The 27,209-nt window shown below is 37.9% G+C and overlaps 1 protein-coding gene across 4 annotated transcripts in view; it reads right to left on the bottom strand.

Annotated features, from left to right (window-relative positions):
* acot7 (acyl-CoA thioesterase 7) overlaps positions 1–27,209 on the bottom strand; it is a 117,657-nt gene that overhangs the window by 46,787 nt on the left and 43,661 nt on the right. For 2 of the 4 annotated variants that reach the window (XM_004916190.4, XM_031905178.1), the window contains exons 4-7: positions 17,876–17,967; positions 9,459–9,573; positions 3,710–3,724; positions 1,940–2,026 (exon numbers count right to left, since the gene is read on the bottom strand). In XM_004916190.4, the coding sequence (XP_004916247.1) occupies positions 1,940–2,026; positions 3,710–3,724; positions 9,459–9,573; positions 17,876–17,967 (309 nt within the window). 4 annotated transcript variants of the gene reach the window in all.

Consider the following 27,209-nt stretch of genomic DNA (forward strand, 5'->3'; position numbering starts at 1 on the left):
CGGCGCAACAATACAATTTTGTTGCACAAATTTTGTCGCAAAGTATGAAAAAGTCACGCAAAGTACGAAAAAGTCACATAAATATACGAAAAAGACGCAGAAAATACGCATAGTACGAAAAAAAAAATGATTTTTTTGTTTTTCGGACCTGTCGTACTTAGATAAATCAGCCCCAAAGTGTGAGCTACCTTCTTGCTGAGGGATTCACATTGACGTATTATAAACACTGTAAGTTAAAAAAACGCAGAAATGTCTTAAGTGTACATTGCACAGCAAGTTCACCATTTATCCCTCGTGACAGATACTCGCACCATCACCCAAGGAATTGTTGCTTAAATTCAAGGTTTAAGGGTTTCACTAGTTAGCATGCCAGGTATATTGGTTTTCTACACTTACTCTACTTATGCTAACCTTTCTTGTTTTCCTTTTTCCAAACCCAAGCATCATCATTGGTCATCTGGCCTGGGCTCAAGAAATATTTAAAGTTAACTTTTGTTATAGAATGGCCTATTCAACTTTGCAATTGTTTTTCCAATTCCTTATTTATTTGTATATTTATTTGTTATTGAAGAATTTGCCCTCCTCTTCTGATCCTATCCAGATTTTAAATGGAAAGTCACTGACTGTAGCAGCCAAAAATTATTGTGTTTTATTCCTATTGTTACTTTTTATTAGTTATCTTTCTTTATTTAGGCCCTCTTATTCCAATCTCCAATTGCTGCTAAAATACCAAACTGCTAAAGAAAAAGCTAAATAACTGGAAAACAGAATATATACAGAATACAAAATAATAGATGAAGACCAACTTTAGAGTATTAGTGTCTGCATGATACTAAAAGTGAATTTAAAGGTTAATAACCCATTTAACACAAACTAAAAAAGTAGAGAAAAACGTTATACCTGTAATGGCCTGGAAACAAACTGCAAACAAATTAGTTTTGCATTACAAATTGGACTTTATGTGCCAGAAATGGATCCCAATCACCTGAATATCAACCACAGAATCCAGTTTAAACAAAATCAATGCATATTGTTTACTTATTTGCAAATAAAACTATAATTGTCAGCAAAACAGGTGACTTTGTTAGTTGCTTTTCTCCTGAATAAAATGGCAAATCTTAAAATTGTGTTTCATGTTAATCTAATGTTGTCTCAATTTTATGTGACCCAATAGTCACTTGTCCATTATCTTTATAGTACCGTTGCACTAGGGCCTAAAAGCTTTAAAGAAGTCACTGAATTTGAACTCAAACAATCTTATATCTTCTATATAGAGTAGATGGGGGGGACTCTACAGACTTAAACTGGGGTTCTAACAAGGTCTGGTTTTGCTTTTGGTGTGATGCAGGTGGATTGCAATAGGTTAAACCAGATGAGCTAAATCAAGAATTAGGCTGATGCCACAAGTGGCATTTTTACGTTGCGTTTTTTCTCAGCCTAAAAACGCCGCACAAGCCACACAGCCCCTGACTATGGCGTTTTTCAGCCTAGTACTGGTGACGTAGCAAATCCCGTTTCCATTGTCCTAATAGCTGCGTATTTCAGCTAGGTCTGGCAGCTGCCTTTGCGTATACATAGGAATAGCTTGCTTTGCAAATACTGGCGTAATTCAGCCAACGCTTGAAAAATCCGTGCTAAGGCGTTTTCTAACGTATTTCCGCATTGTGTGGTTTGCTTCGAGTCTTTTCAAGTTATTTCTATGGGTGATGATATCGGGTGTTTTTCAGCCGCTGAGAGAATTAGAAAAAACGCAGCGTAAAAATGCCACGTGTGGCATCAGCCTAAACCTTCTACATTGAAACCCGCACAGCTGAAAGTTGCAAAATGGAAAACTCCACAGAAAGTACATTTTATGAAATCATTTTCCATATATAACAAAACTGTCGACAATGCTAAGGAGACATTAGAGAGCTAGAAGTGACATTAAGCGAAGGCATACCTCCATGAACAAAACCGTGCAGTGTACAATCCGAAGGTCCCACTAAATGAATCAGGCTGGACTGGCTGTATCCAACAGTATACTCTTCTGCAGTAAAATATAAAATATTGCAATATTAGATCATCTAAGAATGAATTATTAGTAAAACATGCATCCTAACCTCATAGCTGGAGAAAATGTTGGGTGCAATGAAGAAAAAAACAAAAATGTGACAGATAATGACAAAATATTAGCCTATCATTATTTTTATAAATGTTAAAAGTAAATCACTTCAGTGCATGTAAATGCTCAATAGAAATCTGAAACTTGTTTACCAAATGTGCTTGCTTATTTATTTGCTGCCTGTTTAGGCACCCATACAGCAAAACCTGTGGACAGTCACAGGCTACTGAACTTATGCTGGTGAGCTGATCCAAGCATGTCACAGGAAAGGAGGACACCAGATATATTGTTATATAAAACTACCATGAAAATCAAGCATTAGTGTGTTAATGGTAATGATAACACCAAATTTTTAAATAATTTGCTTTGATTGAAATTTCTGACTCTAAAACCCATCTCTGGACAATTTGAACTGATTTATGGTTTAAATACAGAATCTGCTCTTTTAAGGTCAAGATCCTACAGCAAAAATATTTTTATTAATGACCTGGCATTTTGCAAGCAGAGAGAGATTTGTGGGACTAAACGAATTAAATCTAAATCAATTTATCTCTGACATCCTCAAGAATTGTGTAGTGCTCCTGAGAAAAATGGAAATATTATCAACTTTTATGAATTCAGAATTTTAGTCTGATTTTTGCTTATAAGCAAAGATTTGGGAGACGTTGAACCACCCCCTTAAATAGGGCTTAATATATACATATATAAATTTTCCAATGGAAAGCCTTTTACTAGTAGCCTACCCTAACCTTAATTTCACCCACTCTCTCTGTTTGTGCTAACAGTAATTTGTAACATCGGTTGCCACATTTTTATTTAGCATGCATGCCACTCGCCCTTTTGCCCATATGAGATTCGGCACAAATGAAGAGAAAAAGCAGAGGGAGAGTAGGAAAGCAAATGTTGTAGTGACCAGAAGAGCTTAAACAAAAAGGAAATGAGAACTAAGAAGAGTTTAAAATGATATGTAGGGAAAGAATGAGAAGGCAGAATGGGAAAGGAAATCAGGGGTGAACAGATCAGCGTGAAGAGAAATTGCAGAACAGAAAGGAGAAGAGGAAAGAAAACAGAAACACAGAACAAAGAGATAGTTGGAAAAGGAGCAGAACACACAACAACAAGTGATAAGAGCATAATACAATGGCAGAAGCAAAATGGTAGATGAGGGAAGAAATGGAAGAGTTGTGAAGGAAAAGATAAAAATGTAAAATAGCAGAAACACTGATAACTTAAAAAAATGAAAAACAAAATAATTAAAAACATAGAACAAGAACAGATTAAAGATAATATAGTGCTTATAAGGGTAGTTTTCAAACTTAAAAATATGTAAGAACAATATGGCAGAAAACGAAAAGAATATCTGTGTGGGCTTGGGGCCAACGAAATGTTGCACCACAAAGGGGAGCCTGTTTGCTGCTCAAAAAGCCTCCAGTGACATTTCCACAGTTTGCTTCCTAATGGCAAGAGCAGGAAGTCCAGCAAATAGTCCTTGTCCTGCAGTTATAGCTCCAATTTAGTATCCATTTATAAATAACAGGACATGAGGTTCTTGTCAAAAAAGAAATACAAAATGTATCTCAAAATTAAAAGTGCTGTAATAATTCTTACCTTTGTTTTGCCTGTCTGAAGCAACCACAGTAAAAACAAAGGACACAGTTAATAAGCCCAAAGTCTTTATAAAATATACCAGTCATATTTTACTATTCTGTTTCTGTCGTCTCTTTACTGACAGACCAATTGTTAAAGAACAAAGTTGGCAGTGGAGAGTGATACATGTTATGCAATCTACACTGGCAAAAAACATAACCCAATGCTGCCAATTAAAAAATAGCTAGAAATATGTACAGCTCCTTAACCTACCCTCCCCCATTAAAGCAGACACAGAAGAAATTGTGGGCTGACACATATGTTGTATAGTGTGATAAACAAAGGTGTTGTGGGTAGACATATTGCTACAACATATACAGTTGGTTCTCGAATGTTTGTGAACCCTTTAAAATTCTCTATATTTTTATATGAATGTGACCTAAAATATCATCTGATTTTTAAACAAGTCCTAAAAGTAGATAAAGAAAACCTAGTTGAACAAATAACACAAAAATGATTATACAGGTATGGGACTTGTTATCCAGAATGCTCGGGACCTGGGGTTTTCTGGATAAGGGATCTTTCTGTAATTTGGATCTCCATAACTTAAGTCTGTTAAAAAACATTTAAATATTGAATTAACTGAATTAACCCAATAGGCTTGTTTTGCCTCCAATAAGAATGAATTATATCTTAGTTGGGATCAAGTACAATGTACTGTTTTATTATTACAGAGAAAAAGGAAATCATTTTTTAAAAGAATTATTTCCTTATAATGGAGTCTATGGGAGATTCGGAACTTTCTGGATAACGGGTTTCCGGATAAGGGATCCCATACCTGTATTTGGTCAGGTATTTATTGAAAAACAAATCCAATAACATATCTGCATCAGCAAAAGTAAGTGAAGCCTTAGGATTATCATATAATTTGAAGGCAAAACCAGAGTCTGGTGTTTCTGGTCCTCTGTAAAAGGTAACATTGGGGTTCTACTGTATACTGCGTGCATGCTAGCGAGAATAAAAGTGTACTGCAAGGGGCCTAAGGACAAAAATAAGGTGTAATCTTAGATTTCTGTCCTTATAAAAAGGAAAATCATGCAATACCAAGAGGAAATGTCTAATAGCGCTTTAGGTGATTTCTAGTTTTTATACAGCATTTTACATTGACTGTTCTACAAAAAACCTTCCTCTACGATGTGGCTAACGTCAACTTCAGGCAGTTACTGAGAGAAAAGTTCAGAAAGTGAGACATTCTCCCAAAAAGTGGAAACTGGACACACAAATATTGCAAAAAAAATTAGCACTTTTCAATTACACAATTCTTTTTCAGATAAATATGGCCATGTGCATGTTATTCAAAATAAAATATAGTGGAAGTGTGATAATGTACAACTGTACTACATGAACCAAAAAGATACTGAATGCTGTGGAAAGAAAATAACATTTCAGCAAACCTGTTAAATAACCAAGTTCAAATGAATGATGCTAATTCTGGTTCATCCGACACACTATAAGGGCTCAAAGGAGTCAAAACTGTCAAACAGATGGGCTGTGAACAATTCCTCTCCGAGTGTGTGTGCATGCGTTAACTGCCCCTTGGCTCAAAATGAAACTGTATTGTTAGCAGAAGAATAAAAGTAAAGCGCTGTGAGCAGATTGAGATAAGGAAGGAAACAACATGAGAATTCAGGTGGAAAAAAATTGTCATAGATTTCCCAGGAGTCCACAGCTTAGATAATGTCAGCAATATCCCCTAGTACCAAGGCTTTTTCCTGTCCCAATAAAAACTGTCTAATTAAAGCAATGGTAATTCTTCTGGGAGCATCTTGGGAGCTTTACTTATTAAATACCAGTTTACCAAGCTATTAAAGGGGTTGGTCGCCTTCCAAACAAGTTTTTCAGTTCAGTTGTTTTCAGATACTTCACCACAAATAAAGGCTTTTTTCAACTGCTCTCTATTTTTTGTTTTTGATGTTTTTTCTAATATTGAAGTTTCATTTTTTTTTTAATTTTTGAAGTTTCATTTTTTTTAACCTTTTCATATCTCCTTAGAACAGCTTTGTGTGTGTGTCTTTAAACTGTCTTATTTGCTACATGATCAACTCGTTCCTTATTTTTGGCCAGGCTGAGCACCCCACCATACACAAAATTCAAACTTGAGGCCAAAATTTTTTTTACCCTAGAACAGTTATGGAACCCACGGAGGGCAAATTTGTAATGGTTTTTAAGTTATTTGTATGTATATTTGCTAATAAAAGCAGTGTTTGTCTGTCCTTTCTATTCTGCCAGGTGGATGACTGTTGAAACAATGTAACACAAGGCAGCAAACTGACAGACCTGACTTGCTGGAGGAGACTGACCATTGCAACATTGTTTAAAAAGTAACAACCAGGAGTTCAGCAAATGCTGCTTTCTATAGCAATTATACTTACAAATAGCTTTCAAAGTACTTACATTTTCAATAAATTCATATTGGAAAAATGTATTTTATATATTTATATATATAACACACACACATATATATATATTTAACACACACACACACACACACATATATATATATATATATATATATATATATATATATATATATATTGTGGTAGAGTGACCCAACAAATGAGAGAAAAGGTGAGTTTTCCCTTCAAGTTCTCCATAGTGGGAGATGGAACCTTTAAGGGAGAGGATGATAAACCGAGAAGGTTTGCTCTGTTTAAAGGATGTTGCTGTCTGGCCCTGAAAGGTATAGGGTTCTGGAAGGAACAAGCGGATCAGGTGATCCATTCCAGTAGTCCAGCTCACCTATTGGAGCTTACTTTCCACAGGAAGGCTGTCCTGTGGAAAGGTATTTAATTGTATAGGCAGGTGTGAGACAGTCTCTCAGAGCAGGGCACAGAGCAGAAAGGACACTTCTCTGTGTTAGGACTCCCAGAGGGGCTGGGGGTGCTGCCTGCCACTGCCAGAAGCAGAGGGAGCCCAGACTTTAGAAAGCTGCCAAGAGACTGAGGATCTAAGGAGCTGAAAGGAAAGCCAGGAGGCTGAGCTAATTCCCCAGAAGTGTGTGAGTACAGGGGTGACCACAACATTTATGTTTTCTTACTGGTAGTCCACAAGGGACCTAGGTTAGTGAGGGAACTAATCTAATGTGTGAAGGTAGCGCCCAGAGGGCAGGATTTCTTTTTATGATTTGTGTTTTGTATGCTGAAATGGGCACCCCTGTGTAAATAAACTGCCTTAAAGCCAAGAAAGTGTCTGTCCTGGATCCCGCTAGTTTACTAATATATATATAGAATAATGAAACAAACTGAAAACTACTGTATATGCACACCTTAAGGGAAAATACCATGAAATTAAATCCCATTTTTTTCCTATTAAAGGAAAACTATACCTCCAGAATGAAAGCTTAACCAACAGATAGGTCACTTAACATAGTATAAACTATTAAAGAATCTGACCAAACTGGAATATATATATATATATATATATCAGTAAATATTGCCCTTTTACATCCTTTCCCTTGAGCCACCATTTAGTGATGGGCTGTGTGTTCCCTCAGAGATCACCTGGTAGGAAATAATGCAGCTCTAACTGTAACAGGGAGTAGTGTGGGAGTTAATGTATGTGTGCCTTGGCTTGTTTGTGTGCACTGTAAAACCTATAATCCCATGGGGCCCTTAATTCTTAAAATGGCTATTTTCTATTTAGGAGTACCCAATAGCACAGGGGTGGGCAAACTACGGCCCGCAGGCCACATCCGGCCCGTTGGCCTTTTTAATCTGTCCCTTTAAATAATTTCTGGGCCCTGATTGGTTGCGCTTCGTGCGTGCTCGTGATGTCAATACGCAGGGGGCGCAACCATAAAAAAGGACGCAGCGGGGAGCCGGGGAACAGACGCAGCGGAACGATGGAGGGAGCCGCAGGTCGGGGAGATGGAGGATGCTGGGGAGGGGGAGCTGGTGGGAGGACGTTGGCCCGGCCTGGCCCGCCTGTGAGTAAATGTGGCCCCCGAGCCAAAAACTTTGCCCACCCCTGCAATAGCACATACTACTAAAAAAAAGTATATTTTTATGAAAATGGTTTATTTAGATGAAGCAGGGTTTTACATATGAGCTTGTTTATGCAATATATTTTTATAGAGACCTACATTGTTTGGGGGTATAGTTAATTTTCTTTAAATAACTTTCCATATTACCAGTAAAACCTCCCAAAATAAGGGGTTTTCTTCATATAATTAGAAGACCAGGTTTTGTTTTTTGCTTCATTCTATTGTGGATAATTGGACTCAATTTAAAAATAATGGCTGTAGGTGCATATGGTGTATTACTATGTAAACGATATATTGTTAACGATATATATAGACTTAAAGCATGTCTTAATGGGATGATTAAAAAAATCAGCTATTTCTTGCAAACCTAACTGGAACAAAATAGCTGCTCTTTTATTTAAGCTTTATACTTTATGCAAAATACATGAAAAGGACAATCAAATCATAATCAAATAAAATTTGGGCAGAAACGAAACTGTACTTGTCATTTACATGAGATAGAACTTGCATACCTCCTAAAATTCATGACTGGAAATAAGTTCATTAATTGCTATGTCACACAAGCGAGCATTTTAGTGCAAAAGTCTGCTTGTCAGTGTTCTGTGCATATCATATACAATTATTTCCATTTACTAATATTAGAAGCAATGCCAGTAGAAAAGGGATGTTATCTCTATAGCCCTTAAGCTATATCCCTGATAAAAGCACTGACCATGCACAGTCACATCATTGCTAATTGGCAATAGGTTTAGAAAGTAATATAGTACTAAGTCCAGGCTCCCGCCATTAGGGATTTGTTGAAGGCCCACTGTTATTATTAACAAACCTTAACTCCACCACCCCAAACGCACACACAAAAACACACAATTATATTGACACTTAAGGGTGACTCCCAACGAGTAATTATTTTACAAACATTTATTTTAAAAGAAGTGAGAACACCTAAAACTTCCGTCAGATGAAACTTTGCGCAACCTGATTCTTGCAACATAAAAATGGAGACGATGAAGCTTGACGTGTAAATGCTGACTAGAACTTTTAAGTTCATGCTGCTATTAGTAAATGTAAAAGACGGTGAAGATGCCTTAACAGAACATAATCTGTCTGGGAGCACAGCAAAGGAACTCATTTGGCCCTTATGAAATGTTGCTAGGCAACAACCGTATAACTGCCTACAGCCATGTTCTGCTCTCAAAGTTTAAAGCTAACTAAAATTAACAAGTAGGACAAGGATTGTTTGAAAAATAGACCTTTCATTCAAAAGTGTTATCTTTTTCAAACTGATCATTCTACTCGGAAGCAATTTGGTCCTTTCTCGCCCGCGTACGCACTTTTTTTGTGGAATTCATGCCAGATACAGCTGTGAATTAAAAGTCTATGTTATGTAACCAATTGCTGATTCCCAGTAAGTGGCTAAAGCAGTTCCTTGCCAACCAGAAGATAAATATATAATTCATTTAATGTTTCATGCATTATATATAAAAAGAAGGTGTTAATATTTCATTTGCTCCAAAATAAATAGTGTTACAAGTGGCTGAGGTGTTTCCGAGGTATACAGTCTGCCATAGACTTTGTACATGAAAAGGAATCTATTTCTAACATAAACTAAATCCAGTCTGCCAGTTGTACTTAATTGTATAGAACATAATAATGTAATGTAATAATGGAGGTTCCTGTATACCTTTTCCGGAGTCTATTGTCAAAATTTAGGGAATTAGATTATCTTACCTTGGTTAACAGAAGGTACGATAAATTCACCATTCCTTTGTTTAGTTTCCATACGTTCTAGTTTTTGATCTTCATAACGTTTCTTTCCTTCCTCTTCTAGCTCTTTTTTTTCATACTACAAATAAGCCAAAAAAAAGACAATTGCATGAAAAATAACTATGCAGTACACATGAAAGTGGGAAAAATCAAACAATTTTATTTCCTACCACCAGATCAGGTATACTGTACCTTAGGCAACTTAAACCAAGGTAACAAACACCCACCCCCAGCTAAACATTAATAAAAAATGGCTACCTGGAGCAGATGTTTGCTAGGTCTTAGCAATGTTAATACTGTGGCTAAATAAATGTAGGGATCCTGCCCAGACCATAATTTTTTGTGACCCATTGTATTCTGTGGAAGGGAACATTTATACTATATACTATTTTAACTAAATCTAGTGATTTAAGCAATCTATTAGCTGAATTAGGCTTCCACCTCCTGCACAGAGACAGAGGTTTGGGTTTTTATACAGAATTCTTGACATAGAAGAAGTGATCGCTACACAATCTCTAATTGTATGCATGAAACTTGTATTAAAGTGATGAGAAATTATATTTCTATTTCTCATAAATTACATGAATTCTTGCCACAGTGGAACTCACAATATAAGTTCCCTATTACATTCACACTATATGCACACACTAAGGGGCAGATTTATCAATGTGCAAAATTAGAGCTCGCTACAGAAAAATGTACCCACTTTCTATTTATTCCTAAGGGATTTTTAGAAGCGTATTTATCAATAGGTGAAAGTTAGAGTTTATCATTTTATAAACAGGCTTCTAAAAATCTTATAGGAATGAACAGAAAGTGGGTGAGTCCTAATAGAAGCCTGAATGTATGTTTTTGGAGTGTGGGAGAACATACAAACTACTAGTAAATAGTGCCCTGGTAGTGATCAAACTAGAAAACCCTGTGCTAGTCTTTGTAGATTTTATTGCATAATGGTTATAAGGGTTTAGTGTTGTCACTAATTTAAAAATCTTATATTGGCACTAATTAGATTTTTCATGCCAATGTGCCATAAAGCAATGTGCAATAAAAACTGTTTACAGCAATATATTATTGAACCCTGTATATTAGTATTGGTAATGACTTGCATAATAACCCGCACTTAAACGGCTAGTATAAATATGGTATATTCTGTAATAACGCCACATAATTGCATTATGTAATGACACAGCAAAAATCTTATACTACGTTTATATGCCATGTGACAGCAATTCAGGGGTATTCATTTATTTTATTAGACTTTGATTTGTCTTGGGAGTATCAGCTCCTAGGTGTGAAAGTGCACAAGTAAAATGTGTGTGTTTTACAACTAGCTTATTACAGTGTTTCTATACTAATGCTTTGGTGTTTTTACACCACATTGGACATCGGTAATAAATCAGTGTAAAAATGCCACATGTTACACAGCCCTTGAGATGCACAGCTTGTTGTAATCATGGTGAAATGAAGACCAGTTAGCTGCCTCAAGGCTTTGGGTGCATAATACATTATCCATTTTAAAATGCATTTATTTTGGCATCAATTGATATAAACTATTAACCCTAAATGAGTAAAGCAAACATTACTGATACAGACTGAAAGTTAGATCAAACAAGAAGGCTGTAAGGGTAGGGTATTAACTTCATCTATTTGAAGGATATTGATGATGATTTGAATAGATTCCTGCATCCTCTATTTTGAATGTATGCCTGCTCAGAGGGGTGATCAGGTTCACACATTTTATAGATGTCTATTTTTAGTGTTGATATGGCACAAACCACCTTAATTTAGGTATTGCCAGTATAATCTTACTTATCCTGCAAGAAAAGCTTCCGCCTTTACCTTACCATTCTTTACAGGGAAATGTTATGTATGTACACAATAAGAGGATTTTCTTACCCATAAATCCTTTTCTCCCAGGCCTATGCTGTCAGTGCTGAAGTATGGGAATTAATTCAGTCATATCAGTCACCTCTGGAGGCTGAACAATCAATCAATGACTCTTCAGACTCTCTCTTGTTATAAGGCTGTGCTTCTACTAAGATCAGTTTTAAAAAAAGGCTAAGTAACAGATCAGGAGTAGAAGGAAGTCTGAAGAGGTAGGACAGAACATAACAGAACCTGTAAACCTCAATTGAGGTGTCTGACCCTTTCGTAGGAATCGACTTACTGCCCTGACCGCATCAATCAGCTGTGGTGTTATTGCATTGTATCGTGGCAGCACCCTGTATCAATTAGTGATGCCCAGTGTAGAAAAGCATTGTGTAAGGCCCTTAACTCCAGGATATGTTGGGTCTCTTTTGGTTACCCTAGGCCCTGCCAAGGGGAAGTGTGTCCCATGCAGACATGCTGAACTGACCTGTGCCGTATTCTGTTTGTCTTATGGGACACTGGTTGCAGCACCTAGACAGCTGACCGGGCACTTCAGGTTTGTGGGTGAGTGGGAAACTGTCAATTCAAGGCTAAAGCTGTTGGTTGGTAAGAAGGCCCTGAATGGTGGATTACCAACACTCCATTCAGTCAAATAACATACAAGCCAGCACTAGAGTCCCAGTCCAGCCCAAAAGGGGGAATAAACGGACTACAGCCAAGTCAAGGAGATCCACCACAAGAAAGGGGGTATGCGATTCAGTTACAATTTAAGCCTAGTTGTGTGTAGGCTAACTAACATTGGGTCTGCAGATTACATGCTATGGTGCTCCTTGTGGAACTCATCAGCACAATGGGAGATCCATCCCAAATCCTGAGGGATGGCAAGGGACATCTACTCCAAAATAAAAACTAAAATCTATCTAACTAAAGGGGAGAACCCCTGTCCTACGCCTTGGAGACAGGACAATAAACAAACTGATCTTAGTAGGCGGCACAGCTTTATAATGAGAAGGGGAGTCAATGATTGGTTGTCCTTTCTCCAGAGGTGACTGAATTAAACCCCAGACGTCTGCCCCGACAACTGAAATAGCACTATTGATAAAACATACATTTGTTCCAGAGAATGAAGTTTGGGTACATGGAAAGACAAAATGTAAAAAATACGCTTACATCTTGGTTGCCTGCAATTCGATTACTAAAAATGTTTACACATTGTTTCCTTGTTGGTCTTTCCCTGGTTTACATTGGGTTTTCAGACTCAAACTAAATTTAAGCATAGCTGAAAGTAGAATGTGGAAACTGAGATACATCACAGGATTCAAAAATGGTGATAATTGCAACTAACATTATAGACTTCACAGTTCTATAAAAATCCATAGTGTTTACAACAGTGTCAAATTTCAGTCTGATTTCTCACCAAATATATATACATATATTTTCTTTCTGCTGCTCAGTAACCATGTGAATGTGAGGGAATGTGGGTGGCTGAGTGCGTTGGTGAAAATGAGAATTGTTCAGTAATACTAAAATAATTTTCTTATCTAATTCTTTATAGAAATAAATACATAAATTGAATTCAATACATGATGTGTGACACCCAACTAACCTGTGTTTGTCATAATAATGTATTGTTCTGCTGTACAGCACTGTGTGCAAAAGCAGTGCTTTAGACATTATATGTAATAATATATAGACATTTTATTTGATTTCTTTTGCTGTAAATGAGGTGGAATTGTATAGCCTAGCCCTATAGAATGAGAGAAGAGTTAGCTTATGAGTTTAATTGTAAGTAGAAATAAATAGGTCAAAATATCTGTATGTTCAAGATGAGCCCAAATAAAGTTTGTGGTTACGATGCTTTATGGGTTTAGACAATTTAAAGGGTTTACACAAATCAGCTGCCCTCAAATACTTAATTTGGCCTGTTATACAGTATGAAAAACAGAACCCCTTACTGCACATTCATGAAAGGTGACATCTCTACCCTATGGGAATTATGCTATGTAAATATTTTTCCTTCTTTTCTAGTCGGGATGCACCAAACCCACTTTTTTGGGTTCGGCCGAACCCCCCAACCCACCCCGACAGATTCTGACGAATCCCGAACGGAATCCAAATTAGCATATGCTACTTAGGATCGGGAAGGGTTAATAATTCTTGTGCGCACAATTATTAATCCTAATTAGGATTCGGTTCGGACGGGACCGTGGATTCAGCCGAAACTGAATCCTTAAAAAAAAAAAAAGGCTGGATTTGGCCCGAATCCAATTCAGTGCATCCCTATTTTCTAGTTCCCCCACCTTCAGACTATATGCTTTATAGCAGCGCCTGCTAGTTGCTTAAGTTTATACTTTCAAAACATGGGTAATACACCTCTGCATATTCTTATTCTTATTCCATACCACTAAAATACTCTTAATTTGACCATACATCCCCAGTTCAACCAAACTGCCAGGAATCGGTTTTGACACACACCATCCTATAGTCCTGTCAAGTTGAAGATGATCTGTCTAAACTGAAAATTGAATGTGGCCATCCATGTGTACATCTAGTCATATGGTATAAGTTTGTTCAGCTCATAGGTCCATTCAACAGATACAACAGAGGTTACACTAGTTTGTGGCTACCAGTATATTGCGTCTATGCTAATTGGTGTAACCCTTAAATAAAGCTGCTGTAAGTTACCAACTGCATTACACAAGTCTTATACATTTTGAATACATCAATAATGAATACAATGGTCACGTGACATATTTACTCTGTTCACAGAATAAAAGGACTGTAGACATACTGGTCTCCAAAATAATATGAGAAAGAAGATGCATTTGTACACAAATCTGAGTCAGACAACACTTCTAATCCATGCAGCAATAGACCGTGGCACCAGTACTTCTATATTTAGCAGTCAGTTTGTAACAAATCACTAACAAGTGCCATAACAGATTTCAAATGAAAAACTTGAAAATTGAAAGTGCTCATTAAGGGAACTAAACCTGGACCTAAGTACAATCAACTGAACAGAACAAAAAGTATGTCATCAGTTATTTAATGACTTGAACTGGCATAACGTTAAGGTTTCCGGATGAGTTCAGTCTGAATCTTGGATCCAAACCTGGATTTGGTGCATTCCTAATCTGAAATGATGCTGGGAGCTTAATTTCTAAACCTTTGGTGCAGGACTCCAAAATGGGTTCCTGTGCTGTTTAGGGTGGGTCTCTATGATCCTGTTTAAAGAACAATGAAAGGGTAATACACTGGGGGGCGCCAATATGTTAAAACTTTTTCCCTATGCCTGGTGTTCTTGGTTCCAAAGCTAATTAAAAAGTAAAGTAAAATGGAAGAACAACTAATGGCCAGTTGTACTACAAACATACAAGTAAGGTGGAATCACCTTAATGTGACATAGTGGCTTGATCAAAACCTTGTATCTATAAACCTCTGTTTTTCAAACTGTATGTACTTGCACAAATACTAAATTACTAATAAAACTGGGGGATCAATCCCCCTTTTGCATTCATGTAGTAAAACTGTTGAAATGCTGAACAGCTCCAAGTAAAAAATGCTTAATCTGACATTAGCCTCACTACTTAAAATCAATTTATATTAATTTATTATTACGTATCTGTAAATCTTAGATATAGGCTGCAGGTGGGAAATTAATATTATTATTATTAATAATAATATAGCGCCAATGTTTCCCTCAGCACTTTATAGAGTGAATGAATACAAAGACTAAATCATAAACAAATATTGGCAAACATTTTTCAAAAATGATTCACAGTTACAGCTGGATATTGTTAGGGGACAGTAAGGGCAGGACCCTGATTGTGAGAGCTTACATTCTAAGAAGGAGAGGAAGTGAGGCATTAGCAGAGTTACTGCTGGTAAGTGAAGTGATGGTAAGTGCAGAGTGAGAGATCAAGGGGAATCTAGGGGATTCTACATACAGAGCTCATTCACTCTATTCATTATCATCATTTATTTACAATTACACAGCATTTCACAATAAATGTAAACAAACAGGGATCTTAAAAAGTTAAACAAACATGGGTATACAGAGTAACAATAGGATCAGAAGGCCCTGCTCCCAAGATACAATCTAGAGGGGTACATTGAAACAAAATGATACATATATAAATGTCTGATCAGTTTAGATACATTGCATATGCTTCCCTGAACAAATGGGTCTTTAGGGAGCGTTTGAAGGCTTGGAAGGAAGGGGAGAGTCATAAAATATTAAAAGTTTTTTTTTCAGTTAAAAGAATAGGCATAAAAGTTTTTCTATCCTAGGTCCTATCTTAGGTAAAAGTTATATATCGGTATATATTGCCCTTTTAAGGCTGTGCCTATGGGCATTTCTAGATACTGTGCAGTGTGTTTCTGTTCTTTATTTTGGACCACAAAAGATTAAATTAAAAATATTGAATTGTACAGCTCTGTATCCACATGGGTGAATGTGAAGGCAGAAAAAACTCTGCAATTCTTTTCCGCATTGATCATTTCTCTCTTTTCAAGTGGGAATAAAGGTGGCCATACACGCACCGATATTATCGTACGAAACCTCGTTTCGTACGATAATCGGTGCGTGTATGGTATGTCAGCGAGCCGACCGATGTCGCAGGAAGCTGCTGAAATCGGTCGGCTCGTCGATCGGCCAGGTTAGAAAATTTTGATCGGGCGCCATAGAAGGCGCCTGACCAAAATTCTCCCTTCAGAGCTGAATCGGCAGAAGGAGGTAGAAATCCTATTGTTTCTACCTCCTTACCTGCCGATTCAGCCCTGAATGGTGTGTGGCGGATCTGACGATGTTTCGTGCGACCGATGGTCGTACGAAACATCGTCGGATCGCCACGTGTATGGCCAGCTTAAAGCACAATAAGGCCGCAAAACCTCCAACTGCATGTAAACGGATAGGGGATATGCAATCTGTGTACTTTATGATTTAGGAGATACTTCGGAAATAAGATACAGAAGCACTGCTAACATCATGATTGGGTTACAACAAAGTGCCCTCTGCAGTCTTGTCTGGGTAGGGGGACAGACAGAAAGGGAAACATTTCCGAAAGCAACTCCACACATGAGTAAATTTTGCCATTTTGTCCCATGTGCAGAGAACACAAGAGAGCATTCCTGTAACTTATTTGTGATAATAGCAAATAGAAGTTCTCAGAAGAGCACTCTGACATTAAGTTATATCAGTGGGTATATGTCCCCTTAAAATGACAGCCAATCTCTTCATTTTGGGGTTAGTAAAGTACCTAGACAAAGGACTGCCAACTGGAACACACAGAAAGGAACTAGTGTGCACGAGACTATTCTACTTGAAATGCCTAGAGGCTAAGATGCTTAGACCTGTGAGTGTGGTATGCCAAACTTTGAGCCAAATGTAATACAGAACAAGCAGACCCATAAACAGTATATAACTCTCTCAAGGAGAGGAAGATGACAGAGAGGGAAGAGGGCAATAAACAAATAGCAGTATCTTCAAAACTATGCAATATTTTTTGAATCCTGTCTGGCTGGCCTCCCAGAATAATATACTGCATACAATGGTAGGAGCTTGGAAGAGTTGAACATTTTTCTTGCATAAAAATGTGTTGGAATATTTTCCATAACAACCCATGCCAATGACACAAAATATATAAATATATATAAATAAAACAAGTTGGTTGGTTGGTTTTCCCTTGTCTGAGAACTACAACAAAGAAATATTATTCTGTACTACTTCTCATCTCTTCTTTAGCAGTGGAGGTGCTTTTGTAAATGCAGTCAGTTAGTGTAGGAGCTATGTCGGTAGCTTATATATTTGCCCACGCATGGCAAGTTGTAAGTTCTATCATGAACATATTATTTTTTAACTATTTATCTGAAGGCCTAGAGTTACCAAAAAAAACCTTCAATAACAGTTTATAACGGATTTATATTAGATATGTAATTTTATAGCCAGAAACCCATTATCAAGAAAGCTCCAAAATATGGCAAAGCCATTTTTTATGGTGCCTTCATTTTTGGCTGTAATAAGGCAGCTAGGGTTTCAGTTCAGTGTGAACTAATATTGGGAAGGCGCAGAACACACTAAAGCCCCCTCAGATCGAGTTGGCATCTTGTCTCCCTATATCTCTTCCATAGTTCTGTTATGCTGATCCCACCTACCCCTCTACCCATCTTGAGATAATAATGGATAGGGAGGGGTGGAATTTGCACAACCAGTGCATCATTACACTCTATTGGACCCTAACTAGATAAATAGTTAAAATGTAATATGGTTATGACAGAACTACTATAGAATTTGGCATACGTGGGCTGATATATACTGTAAGCTGCCAACTGTTACCAGATGCACTGCTACTAGGGAACTACCATAAAATTGACATAGCTTTTTTCTCCCCACGCCTGTTAAAGCCCCATGAGTGCCATGGCCCTTAAGGGGGTGGTTGCCAAAGCCAGTATGGATATAGAAAACTAATACGTTTATGCATTATCCTTTTAAAACAACATAGATGTACACTCACCTGGATTGGAGGAACTTCAGTGACTTTGTCCACGTTTGTCAGAGACAGTGGAACATACCATAATGTGGCTCTGTTTGTTACCCTTTTAGAACCTACAAAATGAAAAAGTGTTATTAAATTGCACCACAATTTAGTTACATTACACAGTCCAATCATATTTAGCCTTCATAGGCAGCATGCATAACCATGGCAGAGAGATATAATAATATTTACTATATTAAAAAAAGAAAAAAAAAGAAAATAACAGGGGTATTTGGGGTGTAGTAGTAAGATAAGAGAATTAACTGTAACTAAAGTGGAGCAAAAAAAAAAAAAAATAATAATGGTAACGCTGCAATGTATATACCAAGGAAAACATTAACAGTGAAGGAATAGCTGGTAAGAACTGCTGGCATGGCTATGTTTAACTGTGCAGTTGGAACTGGACTATAATTCTCTTACAAGTGAATCACAAACCAAAGATAACTTGTGTACTGGTGTATTACTTAAGTTGTAGTACAAAAGGCAAGGAGTGTGTGATGTTTACATCCTAAATTACATTCAAATTAGGCTTTGTGAAGTACCTTGGAAAGCCATGAGCACTGGTCCTATAATGCACCCTATTTAGCCTTCAGGCTGGGACCAGACGACCCCAGTCACAGTTTGGGGCCACTTGGTATGACTAAGCTAAACGACCTAAAGGGCAAAATTACCGGATGCCCCCACCCCCCCAAAGACTCCAGTATAAGCAATTCATTTTAATTTTAAAAAATGTTTTTCTTTTTCACTGTAATAATGAAACAGTAGCTTGTACTTGATGGTAACCTAGATGCAGGAATCCATATTGGTGGGAAAACAATCCTATTGGGTTTATTTAGAATATAAATTATTTTTTTCAGATCAAAATTACCCAGAATACCCCATGTATTTTCCAAGTATTCCAGATAATAGATCCTTTCCCTGTATCATGCCAGCAATTAGGGGTGATTTGTCGAGCAAATTTCACTATTTAATGGGTTTTCCAGATACTTTTACCTGTACAGTGGATTATTGGATATCCAATATTATTGGATGTATTATACAGGGTATAAAGATTTCCATTTCTTTAGGAAAAACTAAATTCTTTCTGTATTTGATATTGTCTGCAAGAGTTCAGAAATGAAAAATTGTGTACATATGAAATTAAATGGCTTGGCAAAGTATTTCATTACAGTGGAAATCTTCCAATGTTTAGTTGTCAAAGCACATTTTTATGATCATGGGTTAAATGGCTGATCCAACTGATAGGGAGGCTACTAAATTACCTAATATGGGCTTAGCACTAATATGGAGTAGATTCAAGGCAAAAATAGAAGCCACAAAATGCCATATCTGTCTCTAAACAGCACAAGTTATCTCAGACAAGCATGAAATTTAGTATCAGACCTCTAATGTCTGATAGTCAGGCCCAGACTAGCAATATGAATATTCTGGCAAATGCCAGTAGGTCTGCTCTAAAATGCCACAGACTATTATTTTGGTCTGTGGGGGGCTGATTGGGCCCTCTGTGGGGGCCTATTTTGAATCTCAGTCTCAGCCTCTTTTTATGATGCATGATAAACACTCAAATCTTCAAATGCAAATGGCTGCAAATGTTTAAATTATTGTTTACATGTAGGCAATTTTTCCAGCCAAGTTAAAAAGACCTTTGGCTTTAACATGGCAAAATACCACAAAAAAAGAAAAAAACTAAAATTGATTTTTCCCTTCTCCCCAGTTGGAGTTGGTTAAAATAAAAAATAGATGCAGTGTAACATAGCTTTAGAAAAATGGCTTGAGAGGCTTGTTAAATATTTTGCAAGTAGAAAAAGCTCTGCTGACAAGCTTCCCATGCATTAAATAAAACCTTAACATTTCCTTCTAGAAGCACAATTACTAATAGAAAAACCATCGAGACCATCGAGCAGCAGGATTCCAGCCCAGGGAATGTAAAATAGATAATGAAGTATAACCCTGCCTCCTGTGCTGCTAAGCAATCATCAATCCAAAAGTCTATACTATTTAAGCCATGCTTATATAGATTGCCAGCACAACAACCTAAGAATTTTCTACAGAGCCGAAAGCTATTTTGCTCATGGCTTCTATTTTATAGCTTCCATCACGGGGCCTCATAAATAGCTCTGGCTCTTTTCCCTGAGGAACCCCTGGAGTCTCCTAAATAATGACACCAGAGTGTGTGCTTTACTGTGGCATTTGTCTTTGATTTGGCTCTGGTATATATTTTGGAGACACACCATTCTTATAGACTAGATTTGTGCATTATTTACTGGATTGCAATTTGAATTTATAATGTATCATTTAGAAGCAAAGATGACTTGTACCTGTATTTAACAGTGAGATAATCTGATACCGATATGTAATTTCTCTGATCAGTACTATTTTAGTAGCAACATGCAACTGAATTTGTACATTTTTCTTTTATCAGATGAGCTTCGACAAGCACACAAAAGAAGGAGACATAAATTTGCACTGAAGCTATTTCTTTAACATATGAATTGTGTCTTCTGAAAGCATTTTCAGTAAATTGGATTCAGTAAAATCGATTAATATCGATATTGTTTAAATGTGCTTTAACAAAAATTGTATATTGCCTTGTATGGCATTCGATTTCTCAGACAACTCATTGTTTTGGGGGTCTGAAACCTGCAAGATTCCCATGTGTTTTTTGAATGGTCCCTATAAAATTAAAGAAAGCATTAGCAGTAGGGTTGCCACCTTTTCCAGAAAAAATAATAGCTTTACTATCTCTGTTATGTTTCTTCTAAATTAAAAATATTGTCAATAATTAATATTTTTACCAGCCAGTTTGAGAAGGGAGGTTGAATTAAATCCCTTCAAATGTCACAGTTACTGACCTGTATGGCTACTCTGTGACCCCCTCTCTTAGCTGGACCCTTGTGAAGTTGTTGAAGGATTGGTAAAGGAAGCTGAATTATAACTCTATTATTACCATGAGACTGGTATTAACTCTATTAATACCAGTAATTCCTTACCATCAACGGGATTTAATAACAGTAGCATGGATACTCCCTTAAGTATAACAATGGTGAGAATGAGTGAAGTACAGAGGCTCAAGCACCACTACCAATAAGAGAGAAATAAGTGAATTTAGCCTGAGTGCCGTTTTAGCCAAATGTCCATACACTTAGGCAAGGTGTTGCTCTGGAGAGCTACCTACACCCTACTTCTCCTCGGTGGAGCAGATACTGCCCTTGCCAGCTGTCTTATCTAACTCACAACTCCTATGAGTATACAGACAGACAGAATCTAGTATTCACTGCCTTTTATGTCATTTATGGGGAATAACAGTGTGCTCCAACCCATTATATAGCTTTAGGGCAGGAAATAGTCACTATTCCTGTGCCAACTGGGAATTCTTTCTCCCCTGGGGCATAGGTAACAGAACCAGGACTTTATTAAAAACTCTAGGTACTAATCTAAAACCTTTCTGCAAATTAAAATTATTGCCTCCTTGGAAGTGCATTCCCATGTTTCAATAAAATAAACACCTAATGAAAAAAAATGTACAATATTTCACTGGGTGTAATTAGCTCTTAAATTGTATTGAGGTGACTGCTTTACAATAAATCGTGTGCTTATACTATCTCATGAGCATGTGATAAATGGGTCCATGTTTATTGCAGCTCACAGGGAAGTATTTATGTTTAAGCCACAGTGATTGCTATTGAGCTGAAGCCGCATTAAAAGCAATTTTAATAGGCTAATAATAGGCCCTAAAAACAGAGAATCTATCCATATGAACAAGTGAAAATAATCTACAAATTGAATTCCACAACTGTAGGTCCAATAAAGCTTTTGCTGCAATCATTTTGTCACATGAAGAACTGTTTCATTTAAATGCAATTATACAATATGGGAAAACTACAAGCAAATAATATAGGAAATGTTTCCTCAGCACTTTGACTTAAAGTGAATCTGACAACATACATTTGGGAATAGGAATTACTGTTGGTCCTAAATAAAACTATCCTGACAGACGGGTTGCTATAGCAACTGTATGTCTACTTCTTTGGGCCTGCTACAGTATTACACCATCTTCTACAGTTAGCAGTATACATCCACTACTGTACACTGCTAACCTGCAACAGAACAATGAAATCAATAAACTCTATTGGTAATAGCATATGGGGTGTTTTGTCAGTCAGATAAAATTGTACTTGTGGCCAACAAAATGCCTGGAAACACCTTTCCACTAAATGTGTACCTTCAGGTGCAATTTTGTTATTGCTTGAAAATGCAGCAGTGAGTACTTCAGAACAATACAGGAGTACACTGGAGGGATAGAGAAATCACGATGTTATTAGGAATACACCATATTCATCATGTTTGGAATCTGCCAAATATGTAGTTCTCAAAAAAAGATCTGGTTGACTATTGAGTTGAATCCTATAGAACTCTTTCACCCTTTGATAAATATGCTTTTAAAAATCCCACAGGAATTAACAGAAAGTGGGTATGTTTTCTTCTGTGGTGAGCTCTAATCTCACATTTTGATAAATCTGCCCCTAAAGGTGACCATACACCTTCAGATCTGCTCGCTTGGCAGTTATAATCGGCCCGTGTATGGCCACCTTAAAGGAGAAGGAAAGGCTAAGTCACTTGGGGGTGCCAAAATGTTAGGCACCCCCAAGTGACTTAGATTGCTTACCTTTACCCTTACCCCGGGCTGGTGCCCCTGTACGAAGAGAACAGCACCAGCCCAGGGTAGCAGCGAGCGCTTCCTACTTCCTATTCGCTTGCGCGTGCATGCGCAGTAGAGTGAACAGCCGAACTTAAACAAGAAAGTCGGCTTTTTACTCTACTGCGCATGCGCCGGCCCACGGATTTCGCCGGCAGAAGGAAGTGCTCACTACAAGTACCCTGGGCTGGTGCTGTTTTCTCCTAACAGGGGCACCAGCCCAAGGTACAAGGTAAGCGATTTAAGTCACTTGGGGGTGCCTAACATTTTGGCACCCCCAAGTGACTTAGCCTTTCCTTCTCCTTTAAGTGTTCCGCCAAGCCAATTGCAAACCTTAGGCTGAATCTGAATCTTGCAAAAATTGCATGCATTGTGCAGAATCCTGAATTGAATAAACCTGGAACAACAACAGAAGACATTAGGGGCTGCAGCACATGTGGTATGCCATAGGGCTTCCCAAGGTATATATAGAGTGGTAGAACAACAGACAAAATGCTCCTTCCTCACCTAACCGATTCAAAGGCATGGAAAATGTTCTGGCGAAATTATGATTTTAAAAGGAAGTTGATGGCAATCTATATAGCTCATGGCTTATTTTTCCCTAGCGGAGAAGCATCTGAACCTGGCCATACCTCATGTCATTTAATTTAATGGCAACTGCCTGTCACCTGTTTGGAACTATGGCTGAATAGCTGAAACAATAGTGCTTTCACATAGTTTCAGGTGGGTCCCTGACCAAAGGGAAAAAGTCCCAAAACTACCACTGCTCTAGATACAAGTAAGACCAGGTAAACCGTGGATTTATTAATTAGTTTTAAGGTTCAGGGCTGTTGCGCTGGTTCTCAGTGGCCCAAAAGGCCCAAAGGCTACAATCACCATTACCCCAGAATTTGCATTCAAGTTTCCTCCCACTCTTATTGGATGAAGTGTGTGTGCTGTATGTCATTCTGGGGAGCAAGATAACAGTGCCTGCTGGGGGTACTACTGGCTATGGAGAGTGGCACATCATTCCCATGCCCTAACAACAACACATACAGTTTACGTTTAATAAAATGTCAAGTTGCCCTTAAGCGTTAGGAAAACATAATATTAATAACACCTGCAGTGGTATTCCTGATAAGATCTGCTGATCCTAATTAGATATCTTGTTATGTCTTTCTGGCAGGAGATGACAAAACACAAAAGAGACGAGTATGTATTATGACAAAGGCAAGACAGAAATCTAATAAACAAAAGAGTCAAAAACAAATACAGGCATAGAACACTGAAAAGAAATTATACTAAGCAGAGCTGAAAGTAAATAATGTTGCTTTCTTCTGCCTTATAATGAACATATATTGCTAGTTTGATTCCTTCTGAGAGACCAGTGTAGGGACCAGTCCCTACACCAGTTATTAAAATGTAGTTCATACAAGGATAGCATAATGCTGCTGTATTCATTGTGTTGGTTCCTCATCATACGTATGCTTTGCATTATTCTGTTACTATCAGGGGTAAACCTCCCTAGTACACTAGCCCATTCCCAGCCAAATGAAGATGGATCTTATATAAAACAAAATACACTTGCACCATGACATTAGCCATAGTTGTGTCTATTTAGGTGGGTGAACAGCAGACCTGAAAATGACCAGATAAATGGAAAAATAGATACGGTTTAAAGGGGTGGTACAACGTTATATTAACTTTTACTATGTTAGAGAATTGCCTATTCTAAGCAATTTTTCAAGTTTTTAAACTGGGGTCACTGATCCGGCAGCCAAAAAGTATTGCTGCAACCTGCAGTCTCTCATTGAACCACTACCTGAACCATAGCAGATCGTTGCTGAAATTCCAAATTGGTTACACTGCTAAACAAAAAGCTATATAGTTAAAAAAAAAAAGCAAAATAAAAAATGAAGACTGAAAACTGTTTTAGAAAGTCACTGTCTACATTATAATAGAAGCTAATTTAAAGGTTATCCCACAAAATTGGATTAGTGGCCAAACAAATTAGGGGTGCAACATATACTGTTTGAAGCTTTACAGCCAGTAATATTAAAAAGTATGGCATATTATTGCACAAACCTGTTGAATGTTTAAATGTTTTTTGCAATTGCCTGCTGGTGCGGCAAGAGTTATTTAAAACCAAAGTATCTCCCAGTGGGCCTTAGCCAAGAAAAGATCTGTTCTAGCAGCCATCTCTTATTTTTCTTTACTATTTTCTACATGAAAGCTGTTTAACACTTTCTACACTTTCTACAGACCAGGTCCAATTTGTCAGATTCTCTAGTCGACATTGCTCCAGCTGACTACTTTCTGACCCTTGCTAGTGAGACTCTGTAACTTGAATAAGCAAATGCTTATTCTCTACTTGGAGTAAGGATCTCAGTGGGGTCCCTCAGGGTTCTGTACTGGGTCCACTTTTGTTTAATTTGTTCATAAATGACTTAGGGGAGGGTATTATGAGTAATGTATCAGTGTTTGCAGATGACACAAAACTCTGCAGACCAGTCAATTCTATCCAGGATGTGACATCCCAGCAGCAGGATCTTGACCAACTGGCAATCTGGGCAGCTAAGTGGCAGATGAGATTTAATGTGGATAAATGTAAGGTCATGCACCTGGGATGTAAAAATATGCAAGCCCCGTATACCCTTAATGGGACTGCACTAGGCAAATCCATAATGGAGAAGGACCTTGGAGTCCTTGTAGATAATAAACTTGGCTGTAGCAAGCAATGCCAGGCAGCAGCTGCAAGGGCAAACAAGGTTTTGAGCTGTATTAAAAGGGGTATAGATTCATGGGAGGAGGGGGTTATTCTTCCCCTTTACAGAGCGCTGGTAAGGCCCCATCTAGAATATGCTGTTCAGTTTTGGTCTCCAGTGCTCAAACGGGACATTATTGAGTTAGAGAGGGTCCAGAGAAGGGCAGCTAAGCTGGTAAAGGGTATGGAAAGTCTCAGTTATGAAGAAAGACTGGCCAGGTTGGGTCTGTTTACACTGGAGAAGAGGCGCTTAAGAGGTGACATGATAACTATGTATAAATATATAAGGGGATCATATAATAACCTTTCTAATGTTTTATTTACCAGTAGGTCCTTCAAACGGACACGAGGGCACCCACTCCATTTAGAAGAAGGGAGGTTCCATTTAAATATTCGGAAAGGATTTTTTACTGTGAGAGCTGTGACGTTCTGGAATTCCCTCCCCGAATCAGTCGTGCTGGCTGATACATTATATAACTTTAAGAAGGGGCTGGATGGATTCTTAGCAAGTGAGGGAATACAGGGTTATGGGAGATAGCTCTTAGTACAAGTTGATCCAGGGACTGGTCCGATTGCCATCTTGGAGTCAGGAAGGAATTTTTTCCCCTCTGCGGCAAATTAGAGAGGCTTCAGAAGGTTTTTTGCCTTCCTCTGGATCAACTAGTAGTTAGGCAGGTTATATATAGGCATTATGGTTGAACTTGATGGACGTATGTCTTTTTTCAACCCAACTTACTATGTAAGAGGTAAGTGCTTTAAAATTAAGAAAAAGAAGGGACACATATATTACACAAATAATTGGAAAGATCATTTACAGTAGATTAGTTTAGGATGGTTTGAATAGAATTGGAAGCAAGGACGAGAATCAGCACAAAAGTTGCTCTGAGCAACAGCCCAACAAAAATAGAGGATTTTGTTTAATCACCAAGCTTGGGAAGCAAGTGATAATCATTAACCTACAGCATAGGGTTATAAACATTCGCAAAGCACAAAACTGTTTCCATTAAACCATTAGTCACAATTATCTAGATTGATCAGCGGCCTACGAGCGAATTCGATCTAAATCTATATTTACCATTGTGTGTCTATAGGGGGGCATTTACCATGCCCCTGTGCAGAAATGCAAGATTACTAAGGGGCGCAAGAGAATGTTACTTAGGGGCACATTTACTAACCCACGAACGGGCCGAATGCGTCCGATTGCGGTTTTTTCGTAATGATCGGTAATTTTGCGATTTTTTTTTCGGCGTCTTTACAATTTTTGCGTAAAAACGCGAGTTTTTCGGCGTCTTTACGATTTTTGCGTAAAAACGCAAGTTTTTTGGCGTCTTTACGAAAGTTGCGCAAAGTCACGATTTTTTCGTAGCGTTAAAACTTGCGCGAAACGTCGCGCCTTTTAAGTTTTAACGCTACGAAAAAGGCGCGACTTTGCGCGCAAGTGTTAACGCTACGAAAAAATCGCGACTTTGCGCAACTTTCGTAAAGACGCCGAAAAACACGCGTTTTTACGCAAAAATCGCAAAGACGCCGAAAAAAATCGCAAAAATACGAAAAAGTCGCAAAATGTTCGTTTCCAATCGGAATTTTTCCAATTCGGATTCGAAATCGTGTCTTAGTAAATCAGCCCCTTAGTGTTCACACATGGAGCATTTATATATAGGGAAAGTGGATGCACTCTGCACCTCGTGCCAGATAAAAAATCCAGTGTAATGTGGAGAGCACAGCATTGGGTGGGGCATAAGAGCCCTGTCCTTAATGCCTGCCATAGGTTAGGTGCCTTCCCCCTTCTACCCCCCCCAAGAACACAATGATGATAAATGCAGGCAGCACACTGACTTTCCATAATGAAATGGCCCCTTATGAGTGATGTTTTA

Source organism: Xenopus tropicalis, chromosome 7 (genome assembly GCF_000004195.4).
Source record: "Xenopus tropicalis strain Nigerian chromosome 7, UCB_Xtro_10.0, whole genome shotgun sequence".
Classification (NCBI taxonomy): Eukaryota; Metazoa; Chordata; class Amphibia; order Anura; family Pipidae; genus Xenopus; species Xenopus tropicalis.